The sequence below is a fragment of the Taudactylus pleione genome, unplaced genomic scaffold, assembly GCF_031769625.1.
Source record: "Taudactylus pleione unplaced genomic scaffold, aTauple2 ptg000672l, whole genome shotgun sequence".
NCBI lineage: Eukaryota > Metazoa > Chordata > Amphibia > Anura > Myobatrachidae > Taudactylus > Taudactylus pleione.
Window position 1 is genome coordinate 1,029,419 of NW_028285074.1, and position 27,082 is coordinate 1,056,500.

General features: G+C 42.1%; 1 protein-coding gene across 1 annotated transcript in view; it reads left to right on the top strand.

Annotated features, from left to right (window-relative positions):
• LOC148478190 (uncharacterized) overlaps positions 1 to 27,082 on the top strand; it is a gene marked incomplete at its 3' end in the record, with an annotated part of 198,930 nt that overhangs the window by 164,784 nt on the left and 7,064 nt on the right. Inside the window, exons 91-115 of the mRNA XM_088455835.1 lie at positions 554 to 589; positions 2,546 to 2,651; positions 3,227 to 3,328; positions 5,281 to 5,306; positions 5,963 to 6,068; positions 6,767 to 6,786; positions 7,442 to 7,465; positions 9,538 to 9,640; positions 10,304 to 10,353; positions 10,436 to 10,544; positions 11,684 to 11,779; positions 13,612 to 13,625; positions 15,098 to 15,133; positions 16,726 to 16,831; positions 17,380 to 17,481; positions 18,947 to 18,972; positions 19,558 to 19,663; positions 20,448 to 20,467; positions 21,280 to 21,303; positions 22,930 to 23,032; positions 23,227 to 23,276; positions 23,359 to 23,467; positions 23,700 to 23,795; positions 24,970 to 24,983; positions 26,444 to 26,479. Of these exons, the coding sequence (XP_088311961.1) occupies positions 554 to 589; positions 2,546 to 2,651; positions 3,227 to 3,328; positions 5,281 to 5,306; positions 5,963 to 6,068; positions 6,767 to 6,786; positions 7,442 to 7,465; positions 9,538 to 9,640; positions 10,304 to 10,353; positions 10,436 to 10,544; positions 11,684 to 11,779; positions 13,612 to 13,625; positions 15,098 to 15,133; positions 16,726 to 16,831; positions 17,380 to 17,481; positions 18,947 to 18,972; positions 19,558 to 19,663; positions 20,448 to 20,467; positions 21,280 to 21,303; positions 22,930 to 23,032; positions 23,227 to 23,276; positions 23,359 to 23,467; positions 23,700 to 23,795; positions 24,970 to 24,983; positions 26,444 to 26,479 (1,620 nt within the window). The remainder of the gene's footprint in view (positions 1 to 553; positions 590 to 2,545; positions 2,652 to 3,226; positions 3,329 to 5,280; positions 5,307 to 5,962; positions 6,069 to 6,766; positions 6,787 to 7,441; positions 7,466 to 9,537; positions 9,641 to 10,303; positions 10,354 to 10,435; positions 10,545 to 11,683; positions 11,780 to 13,611; positions 13,626 to 15,097; positions 15,134 to 16,725; positions 16,832 to 17,379; positions 17,482 to 18,946; positions 18,973 to 19,557; positions 19,664 to 20,447; positions 20,468 to 21,279; positions 21,304 to 22,929; positions 23,033 to 23,226; positions 23,277 to 23,358; positions 23,468 to 23,699; positions 23,796 to 24,969; positions 24,984 to 26,443; positions 26,480 to 27,082) is intronic.

Genomic DNA, 27,082 nt, shown 5'->3' on the forward strand with positions numbered 1-27,082 from the left:
CAGAGCCATAGCTAGACTTTTTGGTGGCCTGTGCCAGGAAGAGCATTGGCGCCCCCCTCATTTTTCAAAGGGACATAATGCACCCAAAAAAGGGGAATGGCCTCATGGGGAAGGGTCAGGGAAGAGAAAGGAGAGGCCAGGAGATGCTGGGGATGAAATAAGAGGAAGCTACAAGTGAGAATTATAATAAACAGAAATTTGACAGGCCCAAACAGCGCCCCCTGATCTGTGGTGCCCTGTGCGATGGCACCGGCTGCACTACCCTAGCTACGGCCCTGTCTCCAGGTCTCTCAGCAAATCCGCAGCCCATGCCACGGCAGTCTTTTGCCACTGGTACGGAAACTTTACCAGCCCCTTCTGCTATCCTGGCACAATACATGACCCCTCTATCTGGTCTCTGTTTCCCCCTTTTCGCCTTCATCCACTAGGGGACAGTGCAGCTACGACACTGGGTATTTCTCTGTCTGGTATTACATATGAGAAATTTTATATTCTATATTTGATTTTTCATATTCTGAATCCTGACAGACTATTATATTCTGTTTATTTTCAGGTTCCTCCCCCCGTGACCACTGCAGCGCCTCCTCCTGTAAGTTATAGAGCCCTACACACAACCATGATTAGAGGGAGAGTTACAGTATAAGTTACAAAGTATCTGAATATATACAGTAGCAGAATAGAACTTTTAAAGCCAATTTTTTATTTCTTCACAAGTAGTATTTAGTTACAGGGTTGGGTCATTTTGTACAATTGCACGCATAGAAAATAATTGTTGCTCTGCAGATTGTGGGATTTGTAAACGACCCTTAATTCTTCACTTACCGGCAAAACTTATCTCCTGATTGGCTGAAATGTATTTTTGTTTGCCTTCAGATGTGATACTATTACACCATAAAATATGGATTAAAGGGGAGTTGTACTAAGCCTTGGAGGGAAAAAGTGGAGAGAGATTTGTCTGTTTACTAAGCCAATAGAGATAAAGTACCAGACAACCAGCTCCTATCTGTCATTTTTCAAACACAGCCTGTGACATGGCAGTTAGGAGTTGATTGACTGTGGTACCTTATCTCCATCCAAGACTTAGTAAATAGTTGCCAAAGTACCAACCAATCATCTCCTAACTGTTATGTTACAGGCTATGGACGGTATAGCATCATTGCTAAAAGTATGGTCACACCTCAGAAAATGAAGTTTTCATACGTTTGTCCGCATTTTCCATATGCAAAGCTTTCCGGAGCTTGGACCCGATGCCTTATAGAGGTTTATGGGCTTCTTTTCAAAGCTTTCCCCGAGTGGGATCCAATTAGATCCATCACTGGGTCCCCCGCGGCTTGTGCATGCACTGACCGATGGACACGCATGCAGAGAAGGACTCCCGGGTCATGAACCCGGACGTTCCCAAACTGCAAAGGACAGGTCTTATTGGGAGAGATGTCTTTTGCTTAAATGTACATGCATACGGCCTTAGTAAATGCAGGTATGCATGTGATCATTGACGGGATGCATCACATCCAAAATGCGATGATTGATGCTTCCCGCCCTGTTTTTGAAAAATGCCAGTTAGGAGCTGATTAATTGGTACTTTATGTATCTCCACTTTATCTCTCTTCAAAGCTTAGTACATCTACTCCTGAATCATTTAGGGGTATATTCACTAAGTGGACGGAGATAAAATACCAACCAATCAGCTCCTAACTGTCACTCTATAGGTTGTGTTTGAAAAATGACAGTTACGAGCCGATTGGTTGGTACTTATCACTCTCCACTTTATATCTCTCCAAGGCTTAGTGAATAGAGGTTAGACCCCTGTATAGGATCAACAAAAGGGTCGGAAAGCAGAGAGCTACTAACACAAATTGAAAGTACACATTGAAGCACTCAGCCGCTACGTTTTGGGGCAGTCGGTGATGGTATAGAGCAGGTTGCGCTGGGGCAAGCACAGTCTTTTGTTGAGGGGATTCCAAATATAAAATATCTAGTAGAATCAGATTTTTCACAGGGTCAAATTTCTTTTTTCATTGGTGCCATTTCACCATAAGTTTTTTCGAAGTACCACATCACATTTTTTTATACCTGTATATTATGCACATATTATATATATATAATATAATGATAAGTGTAAGGTTTATTTGACATCTGCTACAATATTGTCTATAAGGGTCTGATAACATCATAAAATAGATGCACAGATAGAATTGAAGGGCACAGCATCCCCTGATGGGCACAAGTGGTACTGCAGGTTTGGACAATATTTCTCTCTGTATGGGGGATTTCAGGCACCAGCGTCCTACCAAAACATGCCAATCATATGGTCTTAATGACAAACATTTGGTTGTTATCAATATTGTGGAATATGCAAAAGATTTAAAAAAAGACAACAGTTAATCAGAGTTATCTCTAAGCTTTGACAAATCAGACTGTGCTGGACATTTGCATTGTTTAGTATTGAAATGGCTGCAATTAGCATGGACGGCGTTTGATACATTATATTCCCACTCTGAATACTGGCACATTCCCTTATGATATTGTATTTTTGCACATACAGGAACCATGTAAAGATGTTGTATGTCATCCTACGGAATGTGAGAAGAAGGGAGAAGTCATGGTAGCCATCCCTTGGGCAGATCAGTGCTGTCCAAATTACATTTGCCGTAAGTACCGAACCTGCATCCACACCCGCTACACAGTGAACCATCAAATCCTTTGCATTCTGGGCAATAATTATTCATCAAAGCTTGGAGAGAGGTAACATTGTGAGAGATAAAATACCAACCAATCAGCTACTGTCATTTTCAAACACAGCCTGTAAAGTAAAATGTAAGTTAGAAGCTGATTGGTTGGTACTTTATCTCTCACAATTTTTTTTTCTCTCCAATACCAATTCATCATCATATGATTTTTGTTCTGCTATATACAATAAGTGAGAGATAAGCGATCATACAGAAGCTGCGGTAGAACTTGTTGGGTAATTGATTTAGTTCCATAATTGTTTTTGGGTATAAATTATAATGCAAATCTTGATTTAATTGGCCAGGCACTCAGTCCGTTCAATTTGTTGCAGTGAACAGTATAATCTGCATGAGGATTAGGTGGAGGATTTGATGCATTCATGTTAGAAAGTTTGATTCAATAGCATACAACCCTCTGCAGTGTGTACCACCTTCCCAGGATGTGTTTATTATACCAGGGGTCCCTTGGTAATACAAAACCTTGTACTTATTTTCAGAGTGCCAGGTGACCTGTGATCCCATTCCCGAATGCGAAGATGGCAGCCCGCCATTGAAAATTGGAGATTCTGAAACCAACTGCTGCCCAGAATATGAGTGTGGTAAGTAACCAAAAAAAGAGAACAGAGGGCCCAATTCAGACCCGGACGCTAAGCCGTGGATGCACTCTGTGGGCGATTGTCGCCCATCTGTGCATGCGTATGCATCGCAGTGCGCGAACCAGTCATTGCCATCGGGAACCGTGCGCTCTTAACACAAAGATTGAGCGCTACTTTGAGTGACAGATAGCGCCATTTGTGGGTGGTAACAGGGGAATGTGCTTGGGAACGGGGGAGTGGTGCTGCGAACGCAGGCGTGTCTGGGCGTCAAAACTGAGTTTTATCAGTGTGCATAATTAGCATGGAGCATTATTGTACACGTCACTTGGTTGTATTTCAGCCTGCAGTGATCGCAGTACTGGCGGTGGGGTAGGGTCTCCCTCAAGCGCTGCGTGCGGCTCCGATGGCTCTTGATGGTTCTGATTAATCATACACTTCCTGGAGATGATGTGTGTTAAGAAAGAAAAGTGGACGTCTTTATACCGGGTGCGTTCGCTCTGCCGTCACTCTCTAAGACATAGAGGGCATCCTTACACCAGGCAGTGCGATCGCGGAATTTGCATACCCGGCCCCTTTTGGAGGCGAGAGAGCGCAGCTTAGCGTCCGGGTCTGAATCGACCCCAGATGTCACACAGGCTACAAAGAAGATAACTATCTCTATGACTGTCACTAGAATTAGGGTGTATCATGGGTGACTGAACAAGGAGGGAAAGGAGGCGACTCGCCCCTCTGAAACATTTTTGAGAGGTGCCAAGTGCCATGGGACCAGAGCCATTGGAGGTGCTGAAATTGGTGCACTGTTCTGTTAGAAGGAAGGGAAGAGGGTGGGTGCACGTTTGTCATCGTCACGTAAAGAGCGCTCCTTACTCCCTTACTGACTGCAGACAGTGCAGAGCATGAGAGCAGAAGCAGAACTACTAATGAGAATCAGGCTGTGGGACTGGTTTAACCTTAGTTATAGGTTGGTCTAGTCCTGTGGACATATCATGCAATGAGTGGCTGGCAAAAAAAATTGCTCAGTCCTGTGACTTAAAGTACCAAAGCCGATTACTACTAATGTTCTGCCGATTTCTAGAAAGCTTGGTAGATCAATTGTTTGCAGATTTCTTATACAGATAGTAGAATGGTGATCTACGGAGGTGGGAGTACAATGTTGTATATAGTATAAAAATATAGATAGATTTCTTTTAATATATCAGTAAGGACAACCATTTGCTTCTGTCTTAATGTGAGTGGCATGTGGGGAGCTATGAGTGACATATGGCGGCACTGAATGGCATGTGGAAGGTCTGACTGGCATGAGGAGAGGTCAGAGTGACATGTGGGTGGTCTGCATAGAAGGTAAAGGTACTCCCCCAGAGTGATGAAAACGGGGGCCTGCTGCGAGGCCATGCCCCCTTCCCCATGTGGCCACACCAACATGTCATGAGCACGTGGTCCTTTAAGTGCACTGGGTGATGCCAACCCTAGTGATTCCTCTGCTGCATGGCATCACCTCAGAATCTGAGCCGGACCTGACCAAGTTGGTGCAATAGACAAGATTTAAGCTAGTGTTCCTTAAACAACGTTGAGGTGGGCCGTAATGCCTGCTGGACCCCCTGCTGGGGCAATGGTGCCTTAAGCATTCAGCTATATAGCCTATACCCAGGGCCGGCTGTGCTCAGAATAGTGTAATAAAGGGAACAATTGTCCATTTCCTAAAATAGGTCAATAATCTAAAAAACAGGAAAAAAGCTCCACAACATAGCTTCTAATATGTCTGAGCTAGCTGTATTGTCTACTATCCACCGCAGAATAAGAACATGTGACATTCACATCCATCAGACATGGAGGTTGGGTTGAGGGAAAGTCAGGTAATCGTAATTAGTGACTAATATGATATAATAAAGACTAGTGGATACTCTATGATTGCAACACATTATACAATGATGTTTATTGTTTTTATTTATATACAGGTCCTCCACCAACACCACCTCCTCACGTAAGTGTATAGTAAATACAGTGTTTTCTCTCACTATGGCTAGATAGTATGACTGGTACATTCATATATATAAAAATGTTAATCTGTCTTGCTTAGTTTTAAGTATAAGTAGTGGTTTTATTTTATCCGACACTCCTCATCTGTATATTAGAGATGTGCGATTCGGTTTTCCTGAAAACCATACAAACCCGAACTTAGGGGTTCAGGAGCCAAATTGAGCCACGGTTCGGAATCACTTTGGGGTCCTGGCTCGGGTCGGCTGTAAGTTCGGAACTCAGAGATAAAATCTGAACTTGGGTTTTGGATTGCATGTAATCAGGTCCAAAGTACATGATTTTAGCTGTTTTTAGGATGAATTAGAACTGCGCACATCTCTACTGTATATGCAGCTATCCATAGAGATTTCAGGATTTAAGAATAAAATAAAAGAATAAACACAACACAAACAAAGCAGAGCACATAACAATACAATACACATAAGAAGGCAAATGTTTATTTTTTTCTTAGGTCATTATTTGCTGAGTTGAATAATATTTTAATTTATACAGTATATTAACAATAATTTTAAGTATTCCTTAATGTGGTATGATTATAATAATAATAGGATCTTGTTTATAAATTCTAAACTGGAAACCTGCCTCAATATTTTACACCAGGGATGTGAATATGCCACTTGCAATTATCCAGAATGTTATGATGGTTTTGCACCAGTAATACTCCCAGAAGGTGGTACTGACCCATGCTGTGATAACGTTGTTTGCGGTAAGTCCAAACATTTATTCTTCTACACAGTTTTACTGCTAGTAATGCTCTACAGTAACTATGGTGCAAAATGCTAGGTGAGTGAGGACACATCACAGTCACTGGCAATCTACGCAAACATGCGTGTGCACAATAGTCCAAACGTGTGAAAAGCACATGTCATTAGCTACCAGTCACACGTGTGCTGTGCAACCAGATAAAGACACACGTGTGCTGTGCAACCGGATAAAGACACACGTGTGCTGTGCAACTGGATAAAGACACACGTGTGCTGTGCAACTGGATAAAGACACACGTGTGCTATGCAACCATATAGAGACACACGTGTGCTGTGCAACCATATAAAGACTGGCCCGCAGAGGAGGAAATACTATTGAGAGTAAAAATAAGTCAGACAGAGGTTGGAGAACAGCAACAGAGGAGAGAGAGAGAGAGAGAGAGAGAGAGAGAGAGAGAGAGAGAGAGAGAAAGGAGAGAGGAGAGAGAGAGAGAGGAGAGAGAGAGAGAGAGTGTATATAGACACAGACCCAGGCAAAGCCAGAGACAACAGCTAGTTTATCCTATAAAAGGCGGCTGCAGACTTTATAAGACACATTTGTATATTATTAATGCACTAGCTGTTCTATAATACTGCAGAAATATATTAAAGTGTTGCTATTAGATAAAGTTACAATTTTTTTAATTATTTTATTTTCCAGAGCCAATCATCACTCCCACTGTAAGTTCACATCATGTATCATAAATGCACAGTATATAAATATGTTCTGTGCCCCCTTCTGCTTTTACCGATGTTCTAAATCTATTCACACATAGGGGTCTACTTAATTCTCTCTCCCCTCTCTCTCTCTCTCCCCCTCTCTCTCTCTCTCTCTCTCTCTCTCTCCCCTCTCTCTCTCCCCCTCTCTCTCTCTCTCTCTCTCTCTCTCTCTCACCTCTCTTTCTCCCCCCTCTCTCTCTCTCTCTCTCTCTCTCTCTCCCCTCTCTCACTCTCTCTCTCTCTCCTCTCTCTCTCTCTCTCTCTCTTGTTTTTACTTGTCCATCTGTATATATTTATCTGTCCATCTTTGTATTTTCTCAGTATTTTAATTATTCTACAATTGTAACTTTTTTCTTAATTCAGTTGACAATAGTAATTTTATGTTTGCAATATTCCTGGCATACAATAAGGAGGGTTATAATTCCCAATAATGGGTGTGCTACAACCCTAATGTACCATCCTGTAACATGTATACACCTTCCTGCGATGTTGTATCCATCTTCCTTTGTGCTCTATATATACAAATAAAATGTCAGCTATTAGTGTTGTTGGAAAAAGATAAGTCCATTGTATATAGGTATGTGAGCTTTCTCATATTTCAATTGTTTTCTTGCAGCCTCCTCCCACCATTCCTCCAAGGGTACGTTCCTTTCTATCTAACATTACTACATGTATTCCAGTACATAAGGACTATTTACATAAAGTACCATTCTATTATACTCTCTGTTACTGGGGGACATAGACAACATAAACATACGTTCTGCTGAAATGAAATACTGTAGAGTAAAGTGCACCATTTTGAATACTCCCGGTGGAGGAAGCCATTTTGTAAGCTCAACCACTACACATTTGAGTAGAAAACAGTGACACAAGTATGTCATCACCGTCAGGCAGAGTTACATATCATACAAAATACAAATCTCATGGGAGAGAAAGAGGACAAGTACAATCCTGGGGGGGAGACGTAGCAAGCCTTGGAAAGAAATAGAGTACTAACCAATCAGCTTCTAACTGTCACGTTACAGGCTGTGTTTGAAATATGACAGTTAGGAGCTGATTGGTGGGTATTTTATCTCTCTGCAATTTATCTATCACCATGGGTTGATGCCTCTCCCCCTAGGTTGACAAAGGAAGTGCAGATGTGAGGCAGAGGTTAGAGAGGGCCCAGCTTATAAGAGTGCTACTGTTCCATTAGATCCGTTCAGTTCTGTCATATTCCTTTCTTCAAGGCTTGGAAAGAATCTAATTAGATTTAGAATAGAATAGTATCATGGCCTATTAATGTTTTGCAGTAGTACCTCCTCCTAGCCTGTAGATGTCTCTGTGACTATTGTTGTCTTCTCTCAAATGGAAATAGTTGCATACATTTATAAAATAGTTTTGAGTATACATAAAAGGGGGACACAGATTATGAAATTGTGATAAATCAATATGTTGAGTGTTTACATGAAATTATAAATACTTTGGGGTTTATGTATCAAGCAGTGAAAACAGTGGAGAAGTTGCTCAGAGCAACCAATCAGCTTTGATGTAGCACTTATCAAGTACTGTCTATAAAATAATAGGTAGGAACTGATTAGTTGCTATGGGCAACTTCTCCACTGTATGCCCTATGATTTGCACCAAGGTTATGGCATTTGAATATGGAGCCAGCCATCAGTTTGAAACCAGTTAAAAGACAACTACTACTGTAAGAGGACGTATTCACATAAACACAAATGTGCCCTCATACACCTAGCGTCCATTCAGCGCAAGATGCCTGGCGTGACTAAGCCACAAATGGGGAGATGTACTAAGCTCTGGAAAGTGATAAATTGGAGAGTGATAAACTACCAACCACTCAGCAACTAACTGTCATGTTACAGGCTGTGTTTGAAAGATCACAGTTAGGAGCTGATTGGTTGGTAGTTTACCACTTTATTACTTTCCAGAGCAGGGGCGTAAGTTCATCTAAGATGCCCGGAGGCAAGTTATCATTTAGTGCCCCCCTATCCCCCATTTTTACAGCTTTAAGAGTGGCGAATATATTGTGGGTGATGGAGGAGGTGCCCCTTCAGTGCTGGCGCCCGGTGGCAGGCGCCTCCATTGTCTCCTATACTTCTGCCCCTGTTCCAGAGCTTAGTACATCTGCCCCTAAGAAAGGTGTAGAATAGCATCTTGTTCTTTAAATTTAGCATCTCATTCGCATCACAGACACAGTAATATCCCACTCACAGTGTACCTTAGACTCTTGGCTGCGACTTTAACAGCACAGGAATTAGTTATAAACACCTACAAAGTCACGCCAATGGAACTTGGCATGAGAAAAAGCCGCTGCTGCTGCATCGTGGCATTTCTACACAGAATCAGACTCATTGGCCAGCAGATGTACAAATGTCGCACAGCAAATTGATCAGTTCAGTCTACCTAAGTAGTTTGTCGTTTCCACTAGTTTTATTTATAAGAATAAGATGCACATTTTGAGGGAAAAAGATGGTGGGCACAGCCCGGAAACTGTTTGGCGGAACTGAAGCCACAGCGTATGAGGACACATCTGTACTTCCCGTTTTTTGGAAGTTTAGTACTGCTCACCGCCTCTAGGGGCATATTTGCAATGTGCCAATGAAGATTTGATATTGTTACACAATAAAAGTAACAGGTGTAGAAAATATTTATTTACGGTAGTATTTATCATGTTATTTATATATCTGTTTGCTTTTCTTTACCTGAAAGCCTTGTAACCCATACGAGTGCTCCGAACCAGATTGTGATGAAGGCGATCGAGTTCTAGTGAAATCGAACCCAGAAGACCCGTGCTGTGCCCTCTATGATTGCAGTAAGTTAAGTTCTATGTTCTCTCAATGTATTTATTCACTATACAGTGCGGTATTCATGACATAGGCTACGCACGGCAGGACCAGTTTATGGCAGCGAAAAGTAGTTTCATATCAATTTTATTTTTTTAAATCTATTTTCCTTTTAATTAATTTTGCCTGCACCAGCCGCCTATATTACTAGCTAAATATACTGGAAAATATGGTATTGGAGAATAGGTCAGTAACATGGATTATTAGTGTTGGAAGCGATGCGCATGAGTCCGAGTCACACAGCGCATGCGTCCCGATGGTTTCCGCCGGGGTACACAGAACAAATTTAGACACAAGAGCTGAGAAATCCAATGGGCGCACCTGGAAGGCAACGGGGGGGTTAGGCAGACGCGGGCGCAGTAGCGCTGACACAGGACAACATGTTCAGACACAGAGATCGCATCTAAATAGAACTGGGGCAAGTTTTGATTTTGCGTCTGAAAATGCACCTAGGCTGGGCTGGAGAGAGAGTCTGCTGCCGATGACAGGTAAGAAATGGGGAGCAAACTATTTACCCAAGCCCTCCAACAAGCCTGTGTTTGGGTAGTTAGTACCCACTCCCCTTTGCCACCCCCTAGTTAGGTAAAATCCGCAAAAATGGAAATTACTATTCACACTGCTTTCTTTTGCAGTACCCAATGAACCCCCCACAACACCCAGCCCTGAAATAACGACTCGAGGCGTAAGTAACCGTCACAGCTTCCTGTTGAATCAAGAAAAGACGGCTTTGCTGATTGGTTACCAGATCTGTCCTATCTTTACAGAAATCCTGCTATGGCATTGAGTGTCAAGAGAAACCTGTCTGCGCCAGGGAAGGTTCCTCACTGGAGTTGGACAGCTGGGAGAACGAATGCTGCGCTATATACAAATGCCGTGAGTTCTTTATTACTTGGGTACACTTGCGTGTTGTGTGACCCGAGCCATCATCTCTACTGATCGTCACTTAATCATTTTTTTTATAACATTTCCATGTGTTGAATGGGAGAATATAACAGAGAATCAAGAGATAGACAGCTCCAGATATTAGTCTAAGAGCCGTATTCAATATGGGAGCGAAAAGTCCGTGCTGGACTTTTCGCTCCACATCGGAGATTTTCTGGGGATAAAGTATCGGGCGCGTGCCCGCTTTATCCTCGTATTCAATTTAAAACTAACGAAAACGGGACCCGGCGAATTAGGTTCAGCGAAAAAAAACCCGGCAATTTTCAGGAAATAAATCTAGGGTCTCCCCTAAAGATGTCCAGACATGGGGGATCAGTCTGGGTACCCCCGTCTAGCCCTGCAGAATGTGTTCTGCATTTTTAAATAGCCGCGACAGGTGTTTTTTCCCAACATTAGAACAAGTGATGCAGAAGAGCACTAGGTTTATTTTTTTATTTTTTTAAGTGGTCCCATCAAATTTGGGGTACATGAAAATGGGTACTAGCATATTTTGAAGTCCCTAAACTCATTTTTTTAAAATTCAGCAAAAATGCACCTGCCGCTAATAGCCTATTCTAGAAAACACCTGCCGCATACTTACAAATTACCCCTGGACCTATTGCGCTATTTTTAAACAGTGTTCCCCATGTTTTTTTTTATATTTACCCCAAAATTAAAATAATTTTTTTGGGGTGTCCCGATTTTTATTTATTTTTACTTTTTTTGCACATTTCGTTTTAAGGGGCCATTCCCAGGGGTGCAGGCTATTTTTTTTTAAGCCTGCACCCCTAAACCCCAATTCTGCACTTTTTTTCACCATGTGAAACATGGTGAAAAATTATCCCCGTTTTTTTTAAAGACTTTTCGACCCAGCGAAAAGTCTTTGAAATTGAATACGGAAATAATTGAAACATGCGAAAATGACATAATCGGCAATAATTTATTTAATATTTAATTGATTTACTTAATTTTTTATTGATTTCGACTGTTCACAGCCTAATTGAATACCCCCCTTAGTATTAATGCTACATAATGATGTATGCCGTTGGAAACAACTCGCTAAGGAATTGCGAATTCCATTTTCCTTACAGGGTGCAAGATGTGCGACCCCATTCCATATTGTGAGGGCCGCGAGCCGATAACGTACTTTGATGCAGAGACACAATGCTGCCCAACATATGAGTGCCGTAAGTAATTATGTGAATGTATAAGAAAGGCTGAAGGCTGCTAGAACAGTACATAAATACAAGTGAGTTTGTCTAGATGCAAAGACCCTGATTTAGAGGAGGATGGGCTGCCGATGTCGGACGTATTGGAGCCTTTTTTTTGCTATTGCGCATTCGTCTAAGTTGCATCGGGAATGCATCCCGATTGTGTCTGAGTAGAACAACTCTAGATTCCCCCCTGGGGTCTGCTACTTGTTCCCATCATAAACCAGATCTTTATAGCAGCAGGAGCTGTGCAACTGAGTGAAAATCAGGACCGACTCCAGATGGAGCGGGGCCCTGTGTGACCACTATTCTGCGCCTAACGCTCGAGCGTGTGGTGTGGCCTATTTTTCATATACCGTGAGCCCCAGATGACGCCATTTTGGGGGAATACCCATATGGCACACAACCCATTTTATGTCATGCTGGGTGCGAGCCAAGCGTAAGCAGCTGGGCTTCTCCCAGCCCCCTCCCTCCGCTGAATGAGCGCCGCGTGCATGTGCGCGGCTTCCATTTAGCTTCACCGCTACCGCTGCTCTCTGCTTAGCAAAGTAGAGCTGCTGTGGTGCCTGAGTGTCCCCTGAGAGCCATCAAAATGGGACTACCCTGCTTAAATTGGGACAGTGGGGAGGATTGCATCCTCTATGAGGTAGAGTCCATATTCGACCCCACTGTTCAAACACCCCTAGAGCCGGCCCTGGTGAAAATGCACCATTTTGTGCATGTGTTTTTTTCCTAATGCTGGGCATACACAGCCAGATAAAATGTCTGTCAGACCGACAGACATTTTATCTGGCAGCATGCCAGCCGCAGATGTCGCCGGCATACACTGTGAGAGAAATCTCACAGTGTATAGCCCGACATCCGCGCTCCGCCCCTGGGGGAGGAGACATTTCCCTGTTCCTTCCCCTGACATCTGTGCTCCGCCCCCGGGGGAGGAGACATTTCCCTGTTCCTTCCCCTGACATCTGTGCTCCGCCCCCGGGGGAGGAGACATTTCCCTGTTCCTTCCGTAGGAAGGAACACAGGAAATGTCTGTCTGTCGGCCGCGCTGGGCATACACTGCCCGATGAGGCCGACAGTTTACCGGGTAAATATCGCATCGGACGGGCATGCTGGACAATCCTGCATGCCCGACCGAGCAATATTTAACCCTCGGTCGCCCGCACACACGCTACAATTATCGGGGCGATCCACCGATATATCAGGCGGATCGCCCCGATAATTGTAGCGTGTATGGCCAGCATGAGAGTAACTGCTGCTACTCTAAACCATCCCCAGTGTGTATAAAGTTATAAACTCTTGTGTTTAATTCCATTTCTATGAAACACATTTTCTATCAAGTGCACTTTTTTTTATTTTAGTTGTTTTTATTTCATACGGTTGGTTCTGGTCTGACGTCTGAAAATGTATTATTCATAGCTTAAAGGAAAGAAAGGAAATCATTTTGGCGTCAATTAACTTTGGTGCCGTATGTCTAAAACCCATAGATGGGGCTAAGTCCCCTGTTGTATAAAAATAATGTTTTCAGAACAGCAAAACCTCTTTTCATACTAACTAACCATAGAGTAACTCCGCCTAAAAGTTACCGAGCTCATTATGAAAATGTCAGTCACCTAGTTACAAGTATAACATTGCACTGCAAGTATTTTCACCTTCATCCGCTGAATATAAACCCATTAATATTTGTAGCCATACAAATGACACTGCCCCTTTATTTGAAGTTGTTAACTGTATCAAAGTATATAAATCTGTCTATTGTACTAATATTTACTAATACTAATATTTGCTTTATTTGCTTTTTTTTACAGCTACTTCTCCAACTGTAAGTTAATATTCTGTCATTATTTTGTTGAACAAATTATGAAAATTTTAAAGTGTACCCAGCCCTACACATAGCAAGACAACACTTTTGTGTACTGAAGCAACATTAAAGCCTACACACTACATGATGTGTGTATGCGGCAATATCGTCACCAGTGGGCACTGGCGGGGGTGCTGGCATCGGATGACGGCGGGGGGGGAGGGGAGCTGGCCCATGCTGCATTCAGCAGCAGGGCATTACTCTAGATAACCCCAGATTATGCTGCATGTACAGCCGACTGGAGACGGCCAGCGGGAGTGCGCATCCCTGGACGTTTTTCACATACACACTAGTCAATATTTTGAACGATTGAATATATCACATGCGACCGTGGGAGCGGCAAAATGGGGCATACACACTGCAGGATATGCCCGATTTGTCATTCTGATTTGGCCAGACAAGCCAAACCGGACCGATATCGCTCCAGTGTGTACCCAGCTAACTGTCATGTATCTAGCACAGAAATGACTGTTAGAAGCTGATTGGTTTCCTTGGACAACTCCTTCACTTTATCTCCCTCCAAGACATGATACATCTCCCCTATAGTCTGTGGAGAGCCGTTAGTTGTAGGTCAGATTTATTCATAGACACTAGTACATCATGTACTTACTCATTCCAAGAGAGTCCTACACTTTGGGGGCTATGCTGGACTCCGTGGACCAATCTCATGCATGTTGCCCATTCGACTGAGGTGCGGGGGGTCCTGCGGTTTGTATAACGTATACAATTATAATTATAATTGTATAATCATGGGTTTGAACAGCACAGTAGTGTGGTTAGGGCAACCATAATGCAAATCTACCCCCTTCCACCTCCCACCGGCACCTTGGAGAGTTTTTCTTTAATATTGGCAAGTACAGTACATCACTAATGTAATGCATGTTAGTGCTCTATCACCACTCCACCCCAGCTTTGTAATGGTAATAAACAGTCATTAAACATCTGCATTGCAAGACCTGATAGTAGTTTTATTTGTGGGTGAGAGTAACACTTCTGAGCGTGCCTGGGGCTGACGTATAAGCAGCTACTCTGAGTCCCGTGTGGGCTTTCAGCTCCTGTTTGGCACAAGATCCATGTGTCGGCCAAAGTGTATTCTCATTTGAGCAGGACAGGGGGCTTCACAATACAATAGACTGACACCTCCAGGCCTCTCAGCATCCGCACCCCATGCCACGGCAGTCTCCTGCCACTGGTACGGAAACTTTACCAGCCCCTGCTGCTATCCTGGCACAATACATGACCCCCCTTTCTGATCTCTGTTTCCACCTTTTTTCTCTTTCTGGTATTACATATGAGAACATACCACTCTCTGAAGTTCTAGCCCCTTGGGTTATATTACATGTTTACTGTATAGACCTTGTGGGTTAGAGATAGCACTTCCTATATTTGATTTTGCATATTCTGATAGACTATTATATTCTTTTTATTTTCAGGTTCCTCCCCCCGTGACCACTGCAGCGCCTCCTCCTGTAAGTTATAAAGCATTACACACAACCATATTTAGAATAGAGGGAGAGTTACAATATAAGTTACAAAGTATCTGAATATATACAGAAGTGGAATAAAAATGTTAAAGCCAATTTTTTGTTTCTACACAAGTAGTATTTAGTTACAGGGTTGGCTCATTTTGTATAATTGCACGCATAGAAAATAATTGTTGCTCTGCAGATTGTGGGATTTGTAAGCGACCCTTAATTCTTCACTTACCGGCAAAACTTATCTCCTGATTGGCTGAAATTTATTTTTGTTTGCCTTCAGCTGTGATACTCTTATTAATGAGAACTACAACATTAATATGGATTAAAGGGGAGTTGTACTAAGCCTTCGATGTACAAAGTGGAGAGAGATTTGTCTATTTATTAAGTCTTGGATGGACATCCTGTGACATGGAAGTTATGAGTTGATTGGCTGGTAAATTATCTCTGTTCACTTTATCTCCACCCAAGACATAGTGAATAGACCCCAAAGTACCAACCGATCACCTCCTAACTGTCATGTTACAGGCTGTGAATGTGATGCATCAATGCTAAAAATACGGTCAAACCTCCGAAAATGAAGTTTTCATACGTTTGTCCGCATTTTCCATATACAAAGCTTTCCGGAGCTTGGACCCGATGCCTTATAGAGGTCTATGGGCTTCTTTTCAAAGCTTTCCCCGAGTAGGATCCAATAGGATCCCTCACAGGTTCCCCATGACTTGTGCATGCACTGACCGATGGACGCGCATGCGCAGTGGGATTCCCAGGTCATAAACCCGGCCGTTCCCAAACAGCAAAGGACAGGTCTTATTGGGAGAGATGTCCTTTGCTTAAATGTACATGCATACGGCCTTAGTAAATGCAGGTATGCATGTGATCATTGGCGGGATGCATCACATCCAAAATGCGATGATTGATGCTTCTCGTCCTGTGTTTGAAAATTGACAGTTAGGAGCTGATTGTTTGGTACTTTATCACTCTCCTCTTTATCTCTCTCCAAGGCTTAGTGAATAGAGGTTAGACCCCTGTATAGGATCAACAATAGGGTCAGAAAGCAGAGAGCTACTAACACAAACTGAAGGTATACATTGAACCACTCAGCCGCTACGTTTTGGGGCAGTCGGTGATGGTATAGAGCAGGTTGCGCTGGGGCAAGCACAGTCTTTTGTTGAGGGGATTCCAAATATAAAATATCTAGTAGAATCAGATTTTTCACAGGGGCAAATTTCTTTTTTCATTGTTGCCATTTCACCACAAGTTTTTTTCCATGTACCACATCACATTTTTTATACCTGTATATTATGCACATATTATATATATATAAAAGTATAAGGTATAGTTGAAATGTACTAAACTGTTATCTATAAACGTCTCATAATATCATAAAATAAATGCACAGATTTAATTGACGAGCCCAGCATCCCCTGATGGGCTCAAGTGGTACTGCAGGTTGGGACAATATTTCTCTCTGTATGGAGAATTCCAGGCACCAGCATCCTATCAAAACATGCCAATCATATGGTCTTACTGACACACATTTGGTTGCTATTAATATGGCGGCCATTGTATTTTTGCGCATACAGGAACCATGTAAAGATGTCGTATGTCACCCTACGGAATGTGAGAAGAAGGGAGAAGTCATGGTAGCCATCCCTTGGGCAGATCAGTGCTGTCCAAATTACATTTGTCGTAAGTACCGAACCTGCATCCACACCCGCTACACAGAGAACCATCAAATCCTTTGCATTCTGGGTAACCATTTTGTATCAAACCATGGAGAGATAAAGTACCAACCAATCAGCTACTAACTGTCATTTAAATTAGAAGCTGATTGGTTGGTACTTTATCTCTCAATCTCTCACAATTATATTTCTCTCCAATGCCCCCCCCCCCATAAATTATGAGAATATTTTTTCTGCTATATACAATAAGTGAGAGATAATCGAGCATACAGAAGCTGCGGTAGAACTTGTTGGGTAATTGATTTAGTTCCATAATTGTTTTTGGGTATAAATTATAATGCAAATCTTGATTTCATTGGCCAGGCACTCAATCCATTAAATTTGTTGCAGTGAACAATATAATCTGCATGAGGAATAGGTGGAAGATTTGATGCATTTATGTGAGGAAGTTTGATTCAATAGCATACAACCCTCTGCAGTGTGTACCACCTTCCCAGGATGTGTTTATTATACCAGGGGTATCGGGGTAATACAAAACCTTGAACTTATTTTCAGAGTGCCAGGTGACCTGTGATCCCATTCCCGAATGTGAAGATGGCAGCCCGCCATTGAAAATTGGAGATTCTGATACCAACTGCTGCCCAGAATATGAGTGTGGTAAGTAACCAAACAAAGAGAACAGAGGTCACACAGGCAACAATGAAGAGAACTGTCTCTATGACTGTCACTATAATTAGAGTGTATCATGGGTGACGGAACAAGGGGGGAAAGGATGCAACTCGCCCCTCTCAAATAGTTTTGAGAGGTTCCAGGTGCCATGGGACCAGAGCCATTGGGGTGACTGGAACTGGCACACTGTTGGAAGGAAGGGTGGAGGGTGGGTGCATGTTTGTCATCGTCAAGTAAAGAGCGCTCCTTACTCCCTTACTGACTGCAGACAGTGCAGAGCATGAGAGCAGGAGCAGAATTATTACTGAGAATCAGGCTGTGGGACATATCATGCAATGTGTGGCTGGCAAAAAAAATTGCTCAGTCCTGTGACTTAAAGTACCACACCCAATTACTACTAATGTTCTGCCGATTTCTAGAAAGCTTGGTAGATCAATTGTTTGCAGATTTCTTATACAGATAGTAGAATGGTGATCTACGGAGGTGGGAGTACAATGTTGTATATGGTATAAAAATATAGATAGATTTCTTTTAATATATCAGTAAGGACAACCATTTGCTTCTGTCTTAATGTGAGTGGCATGTGAAGAGCTATGAGTGACATATGGGGGCACTGAATGGCATGTGGAAGGTCTGACTGGCATGAGGAGAGGTCAGAGTGACATGTGGGTGGTCTGCATAGTAGGTAAAGGAACACCCCCAGAGTGATGAAAACAGGACCTGCTGCAAGGCCATGCCCCCTTCCCCATGAGGCTATGCCCACATTTCAGGAGCATGTGGTCCTTTAAACGCACTGGGTGATGCCAACCCTAGTGATGCCTCTGCTACATGGCATCACCTCAGAATCTGAGCCGGACCTGCCCAATTTGGTGCAACAGACAAGATTTAGGCTAGTGAGGTGGGCGTAATGCCTGCTGGATGCCCCGCTGGGGCAATGGTGCCTTAAGCATTCAGCTATATAGCCTATACCCAGGGCCGGCTGTGCTCAGACTAGTGCAATAAAGGGAACAATTGTCCATTTCCTATTTCTGGCAAATAATATGGATGGTTATAATTCCCAATAAGGGGTGTGTAACAACCCTTATGTACCATCCTGTAACATGTATACACCTTCCTGCGATGTTTTATCCATCTTCCTTTGTGCTCTATATAAACAAATACAATGGCAGCTAATAGTTCTGTATAGCTAAAGTAGGTTAATAATCTAAAAAACAGGAAAAAACATCCCACAACATAGCTTCTAGAGTAAATATGTCTGAGCTAGCTGTATTGTCTACTATCCACCGCAGAATAAGAACATGTGACATTCACATCAGACATGGAGGTTGGGTTGAGGGAAAGTCAGGTAATCGTAATTAGTGACTATTATGATATAATAAATAACTATCCTTTGAGTGGATACTCTATGATTGTAACACATCGTACAATGATGTTTGTTTTTATTTATATACAGGTCCTCCTCCAACACCACCTCCTCACGTAAGTGTATAGTATAAGGGAATACAGCGTTTACTCTCACTATGGCTACATAGCATGGCTCCTACATTTGAAGTATAAAAATGTTAATAAAATATTTTTAAACATTGTTGAAAAAAGTTTTTTTTTTTTAAATCTGTCTTCCTTAGTTTTAATTATAAGTAGTGGTTTTATTTTATCTGACACTTGGATTGCCTGTAAACAGGTCCAAAGTACTGTAGATGATTTTAGCTGTTTTTAGGATGAATTAGAACCAAAACACGAGGGTCTGCGCCCATCTCTACTGTATATGCAGCTATCCATAGAGACCACTGAGATTCTTGCTAATTATAAATACCTGCAGGATTTAAAAATAAAATAAAAGAATAAATACAACACAAACAAAGCAGAGCACATAACAATACAATACACATAATGAGACAAATGTTTTTTTTTTCTTAGGCAATTATTTGCTGAGTTGAATAATAATATTTAATTTATACAGTATATTAATGATTTTCAGTATTCCTTAATGTGGTATGATTATAATAATAATAGGATCTTGTACATAATTCTAACCTGGAAACCTGCCTCAATATTTTACACCAGGGATGTGAATATGCCACTTGCAATTATCCAGAATGTTATGATGGCTTTGCACCAGTAATACTCCCAGAAGGTGGTACTGACCCATGCTGTGATAACGTTGTTTGCGGTAAGTCCAAACATTCATTCTTCTACACAGTTTCACTGCTAGTAATGCTCTACAGTAACTATGGTGCAAAATGCTAGGTGAGTGAGGACACATCACAGTCACTGGCAATCTACGCAAACATGCGTGTGCACAATAGTCCAAACGTGTGAAAAGCACATGTCATTAGCTACCAGTCACACGTGTGCTGTGCAACCGGATAAAGACACACGTGTGCTTTGCAATTATATAAAGACACACGTGTGCTGTGCAACCATATAAAGACACACGTGTGCTGTGCAACCATATAAGGACACACGTGTGCTGTGCAACCATATAAAGACACACGTGTGCTGTGCAACCATATAAAGACACACGTGTGCTGTGCAACCATATAAAGACACACGTGTGCTGTGCAACCATATAAAGACACACGTGTGCTATGCAACCATATAAAGACTGGCCCGCAGAGGAGGAAACACTGTTGAGAGTAAAAATAAGTGAGACAAAGGTTGGAGAACAGCAACAGAGGGGCAGGAGAGAGAGAGGAGAGAGAGAGAGAGAGAGAGAGAGAGAGAGAGAGAGAGAGAGAGAGAGAGAGAGAGAGAGAGTATGTATGGACAGAGACCCAGGTGAAACCAGAGACAACAGCTAGTTTCATATAAAAGGTGGCTGCAGACTTTATAAGACACATTTGTATATTATTAATGCTCTAGCTGTTCTATAATACTGCAGAAATATATTAAAGTGTTGCTATTAGATAAAGTTACAATTTATTTGTGCTTATTTGAATTATTTTATTTTCCAGAGCCAATCATCACTCCCACTGTAAGTTCACATCATGTATCATAACGTACAGTATATAAATATGTTCTGTGCCCCCTTCTGCTATTACCGATGTTCTAAATCTATGCACATATAGGGGTCTATTTAATTCTATATAATACTTTCTCCTCTCTATATATACAGTAGTTACATGAAAAGTACAGAGAAATCCCTGAAAGCCCACCCCTCTCTCTCTCTCTCTCTCACCCTCTCTCTCTCTCTCTCTCTCTCTCTCCTCTCTCTCTCTCTCTCTCTCTCTCTCTCTCTCTCTCTCTCTCTCCCTCTCTCTCTCTCTCTCTCTCTCTCTCTCCTCTCTCTCTCCCCTCTCTTTCTCTCCTCTCTCTCTCTCTCTCCCCTCTCTTTCTCTCCTCTCTCTCTCTCTCTCTCTCTCTGTCTCTTTCTCTCCTCTCTCTCTCTCTCTCTCTCTCTCTCCCCCCTCTCTCTCTCCCCCCCCCCTCTCTCTCTTGTTTTTACTTGTCCATCTGTATATAGTTATCTGTCCATCTTTGTATTTTTTCAGTATTTGAATTATTCTACAATTGTAACTTTTTTCTTAATTCAGTTAACAATAGTAATTTTATGTTTGCAATATTCCTGGCATACAATAAGGAGGGTTATAATTCCCAATAATGGGTGTGCAACAACCCTAATGTACCATCCTGTAACATGTATACACCTTCCTGTGATGTTGTATCCATCTTCCTTTGTGCTCTATATATACAAATAAAATGTCAGCTATTAGTGTTGTTGGAAAAAGATAAGTCCATTGTATATAGGTATGTGAGCTTTCTCATATTTCAATTGTTTTCTTGCAGCCTCCTCCCACCATTCCTCCAAGGGTACGTTCCTTTCTATCTAACATTACTACATGTATTCCAGTACATAAGGACTATTTACATACAGTACCATTCTATTATACTCTCTGTTACTGGGGGACATAGACAACATAAACATACGTTCTGCTGAAATGAAATACTGTAGAGTAAATTAAAGTGCACCATTTTGAATACTTCGGCGGAAGAAGCCATTTTGTAAACTCAACCACTACACATTTGAGTAGAAAACAGTGACACAAGTATGTCATCACCGTCAGGCAGAGTTACATATCATACAAAATACAAATCTCACGGGAGAGAAAGAGGACAAATACAATCCTGGGGGGAGACATATCAAGCGTTGGAGAGAGATAAAGTACCAGCCAATCAGCTTCTGTCATGTTACAAGCTGTGTTTGAAAAATGACAGTTAAGAACTGATTGGTTGGCACTTTATCTCTCTCCAATTTATCTGCCTTCATGGGTTGATGCCTCTCCCCCTAGGTTGACAAAGGAAGTGCAGATGTGAGGCAGAGGTTAGAGAGGGCCCAGCTTATAAGAGTCTAGGGTTAATGGTTCATACACAATACATCTGACTCTACTGTTCCATTAGATCAGTTCAGTTCTGTCATATTCTTTTCTTCAAGGCTTAGAAAGAATCTAATTAGATTTAGAATAGAATAGTATCATGGCCTATTAATGTTTTGCAGTAGTACCTCCTCCTAGCCTATAGATGTCTCTGTGACTATTGTTGCCTTCTCTCAAATGGAAATAGTTGCATACATTTATAAAATAGTTTCAGTATACATAAAAAGGGGGACACAGATTATGAAATTGTGATAAATCAATATGTTGAGTGTTTACATGAAATTATAAATACTTTGAGGGTTATGTTTCAAGCAGTGAAAACAGTGGAGAAGCTGCTCATAACAACCAATCAGCTTTGATGTAGCATTTATCAAGTACAGCTAATAAAATAATAGGTAGGAGCTGATTGGTTGCTATGGGCAACTTCTCCACTGGTCCACTTCTCCAGTTTTTTCACTGCCTGATACATAAACCCCTGTATGCCCTATGATTTGCATCACAGACGCCGTTATACCCCACTCACAGTGGACCTGAGACTCTTGGCTGCGACTTTAACAGCACAGGAATTAGTTATAAACACCTACAAAGTCATGCCAATGGGACTTGGCATGAGAAAAAGCCATTGCCGATGCATCGTGGCATTTCTACACAGAATCAGACACAGAATCAGACTCATTGGCAAGCAGATGTACAAATGTCGCACAGCAAATTGATCAGTTTAATCTACCTAAGTAGTTTGTCGTTTCCAGTTGTTTTATATATGCGGATAAGAGGCACATTTTGAGGGAAAGAGTTGCTGGGAACAGTCGCGTCGCCCGGGAATTGGCTGTTTGGCACGACTGAAGCCACCGTGTATCATCTGTACTTCCCCCGTTTTTTGGAATTGTAGTACTGCTCACCGCCTCTAGGGGCATATTTGCAATGTGCCATATTAGCACAATCTAAATTCTCACTGAAGATATGATATTGTTACACAATAAAAGTAACAGGTGTATAAAATATTTATTTACGGTAGTATTTATCATGTTGTTTATATATCTGTTTGCTTTTCTTTACCTGAAAGCCTTGTAACCCATACGAGTGCTCCGAACCAGATTGTGATGACGGCGATCGAGTTCTAGTGAAATCGAACCCAGAAGACCCGTGCTGTGCCCTCTATGACTGCAGTAAGTTAAGTTCTATGTTCTCTCAATGTATTTTTTCACTATACAGTGCGGTAATACGTAGGCTACGCACGGCAGGACCAGTTTATGGCAGGCAAAAGTAGTTTCTTATCAATTTAATTTTTTAAAATCTATTTTCCTTTTATTTAATTTTGCCTACACCAGCCGCCTTTATAACTAACTGCTTTCTTTTGCAGTACCCAACGAACCCCCCACAACACCCAGCCCTGAAATAACAACCCCAAACGTAAGTAACCGTCACAGCTTCCTATTGAATCAAGCAAAGACGGCTTTGCTGATTGGTTACCAGATCTGTCCTATCTTTACAGGAAGAATGCTATGACGTTGAGTGTAAAGAGAAACCTGTCTGCACCAGGGAAGGTTCCTCGCTGGAGTTGGAAGGCTGGGAGAACGAATGCTGCGCTATATACAAATGCCGTGAGTTCTTTATTACTTGGGTACACTTGCGGCTTGTGTGACCCGAGCCATCATCTCTACTGATAGTCACTTAATCATTTTTTTTAACATTTCCTTATGTGGAATAGGAAAATATAATATAGAATCAAGAGATAGACAGCTCCAGATATTGGTCTTAGTATTAATGCTACATAATGATGTATGCCGTTGGAAAGAACCTGCTAAGGAATTGCGAATTCCATTTTCCTTACAGGGTGCAAGATGTGCGACTCCATTCCATATTGTGATGGGCGTGAGCCGATAACGTACTTTGATGCAGAGACACAATGCTGCCCAACATATGAGTGCCGTAAGTAATTATGTGAAAGAAAGGCTGAAGGCTGCTAGAACAGTACATAAATACAAGTGAGTTTGTCTAGAGGCAAAGACCCTGATTTAGAGGAGGATGGGCTGCCGAGGTCGGATGTAATGGAGCGGTTTATTTTGCTATTGTGCATTTGTCTAAGTTGCATCGGGAATGCATCCCGATTGTGTCTGAGTAGAACGTCTCTAGATTCCCCCCTGGGCTCTGCCACTTGTTCCCGTAATAAACCAGATCTTTATAGCAGCTGGAGTTGTTATTTTTCATACACCACGAGCCCCAGATGATGCCATTTTGGGGCAACACCCATATGGCACGCCACCCATTTTATGTCATGTTGGGAGTAAGCCAAGCACTCCGTAAGCAGCTGGGCTGCCCCCAGCCGTCCCCCTCCACTGAATGGACGCCGGCTTCCATATAGCTTCACCGCCAACGCTGCTCTCTGCTCAGCAAAGCAAAGCTGTGGCGGTACCTGAGTGTCCCCCGAGTGCCCGAAAAATGAGACTGTCCTGCTTAAATTGAGACAGTTGGGAGGACTGCACCCTCTATGAGGTGGCGCCCATATTCGACCGCACTCGTCAAACACCCCTAGAGCCGGCCCTTGAGAAAATGCTAATTTTTTACATGAGTAGTATTTCTCCCATCCCCAATGTGTATAAAGTTATAAACTGTTGTGTTTATTTCCATTTCTATGAAACACATTTTCTATCAAGTGCTCTTTTTTTTTTTCTCCTTGTTATTTTTATTCATACGGTTGGTTCTGGTCTGACGTCTGAAAATGCATTATACATAGCTTAAAGGAAACAAAAGAAAATATTTTGGAGTGAATTAACTTTGTTGCAGTATGTTTAAAGTCCCCTGTTGTATAAAAATAATGTTTTCAGAACGGCAAAACCTCTTTTTATACTAACTAACCATAGAGTAACTCCGCCAAAAAGTTACCGAGCTCATTATGAAAATGTCAGTCACCTAGTTACAAGTATAACATTGCACTGCAAGTATTTTCACCTTCATCCGCTGAATATAAACCCATTAATATTTGTAGTCATACAAATGACACTGCCCCTTTATTACTGTTGTTAACTGTATCAAATTATATAAATCTGTCTATTGTACTAATATTTACTAATACTAATATTTGCTTTATTTGCATTTTTTACAGCTACTTCTCCAACTGTAAGTTAATATTCTATAATTATTTTGTGCACCAAGTTATGAACATTATAAAGTGTACCCAGCCCTACACATAGCAAGACAACATTGTGTACTGAAGCAACATTAAAGCCCCATATACACTACATGATGTGTGTATGCGGCAATATCGTCATCGGCGGGCACTGGCGGGGGTGCTGGCATCGGATGACGGCGGGGGGCACGGGGCCATGCTGCATTCAGCAGCATGGCATCACTCTAGATAACCCCAGATTTTGCTGCATGTACAGCTGACTGGGGTTATCGTAAACGGCCAGCGGGAGCGCGCATCGCTGGTCGGTTTTCACATACACACTAACCGATTTTTTTAACGATTGAATATATCACATGCGACCGTGGGAGCGGGAAAATCGGGTATACACACTGCACTATATGCCCGATTTGTCATTCCGATTTGGCCAGACAAGCCAAACTGGACCAATATCTCACCAGTGTGTACCCGGCTAACTGTCATGTATCTAGCACAGAAATGACTGTTAGAAGCTGATTGGTTTCCTTGGACAACTCCTTCACTTTATCTCCCTCCGAGACATGATACATCTCCCCTATAGTCTGAGGAGAGCCGATAGTCGGAGGTCAGATTTATTCATAGACACTAGTACACCATGTACTTACTCATTCCAAGAGAGTCCTACACTTTGGGGGTTCTCCCGGACTCTGTGGACCAATCTAATGCATGTTGCCCTTTTGAGTGAGGTGGGGTGGTCCTGCGGTTTGTATGAAGCAAAACGCATTGAATCGTGGGTTCAAACAGCACAGTAGTGTGGTTAGGGCAACCATAATGCAAATACACCCCCTTCCACCTCCCACCGGCACCTTGGAGAGTTTTTCTTTAATGTTGGCAAGTACAGTACATCACTAATGTAATGCATGTTAGTGCTCTATCACCACTCCACTCCAGCTTTGTAATGGTAATAAACAGTCATTAAACATCTCCATTGCAAGACCTGATAGTAGTTTTATTTGTGGGTGAGAGTAACACTTCTGAGTGTACCTGGGGCTGACGTATAAGCAGCTACTCTGAGTCCCGTGTGGGCTTTCAGCTCCTGTTTGGCACAAGATCCATGTGTCGGCCAAAGTGTATTCTCATTTGAGCAGGACAGGGGGCTTCACAATACAATAGACTGACACCTCCAGGCCTCTCAGCATCCGCACCCCATGCCACGGCAGTCTCCTGCCACTGGTACGGAAACTTTACCAGCCCCTGCTGCTATCCTGGCACAATACATGACCCCCCTTTCTGATCTCTGTTTCCACCTTTTTTCTCTTTCTGGTATTACATATGAGAACATACCACTCTCTGAAGTTCTAGCCTCTTGGGTTATATTACATGTTTACTGTATAGACCTTGTGGGTTAGAGATAGCACTTCCTATATTTGATTTTGCATATTCTGATATACTATTATACTCTTTTTATTTTCAGGTTCCTCCCCCCGTGACCACTGCAGCGCCTCCTCCTGTAAGTTATAGAGCCCTACACGCAACCATATTTAGAATAGAGGGAGAGTTACAGTATCAGATACAAAGTATCTGAATATATACAGAAGTAGAATAAAAAATGTTAAAGCCAATTTTTTGTTTCTACACAAGTAGTATTTAGTTACAGGGTTGGCTCATTTTGTACAATTGCACGCATAGAAAATAATTGTTGCTCTGCAGAATGTGGGATTTGTAAACGACCCTTAATTCTTCACTTACCGGCAAAACTTATCTCCTGATTGGCTGAAATGTATTTTTGTTTACCTTCAGCTGTGATACTCTTATTACTGAGAACTACAACATTAATATGGATTAAAGGGGAGTTGTACTAAGCCTTGGATGGATAAAGTGGAGAGAGATTTGTCTATTTACTAAGCCTTGGATGAACAGCCTGTGACATGGAAGTTATGAGTTGATTGGCTGGTAAATTATCTCTGTTCACTTTATCTCCACCCAAGACTTAGTAAATAGACCCCAAAGTACCAACCAATCACCTCCTAACTGTCATGTTACAGGCTGTGGATGTGATGCATCAATGCTAAAAATACGGTCAAACCTCCGAAAATGAAGTTTTCATACGTTT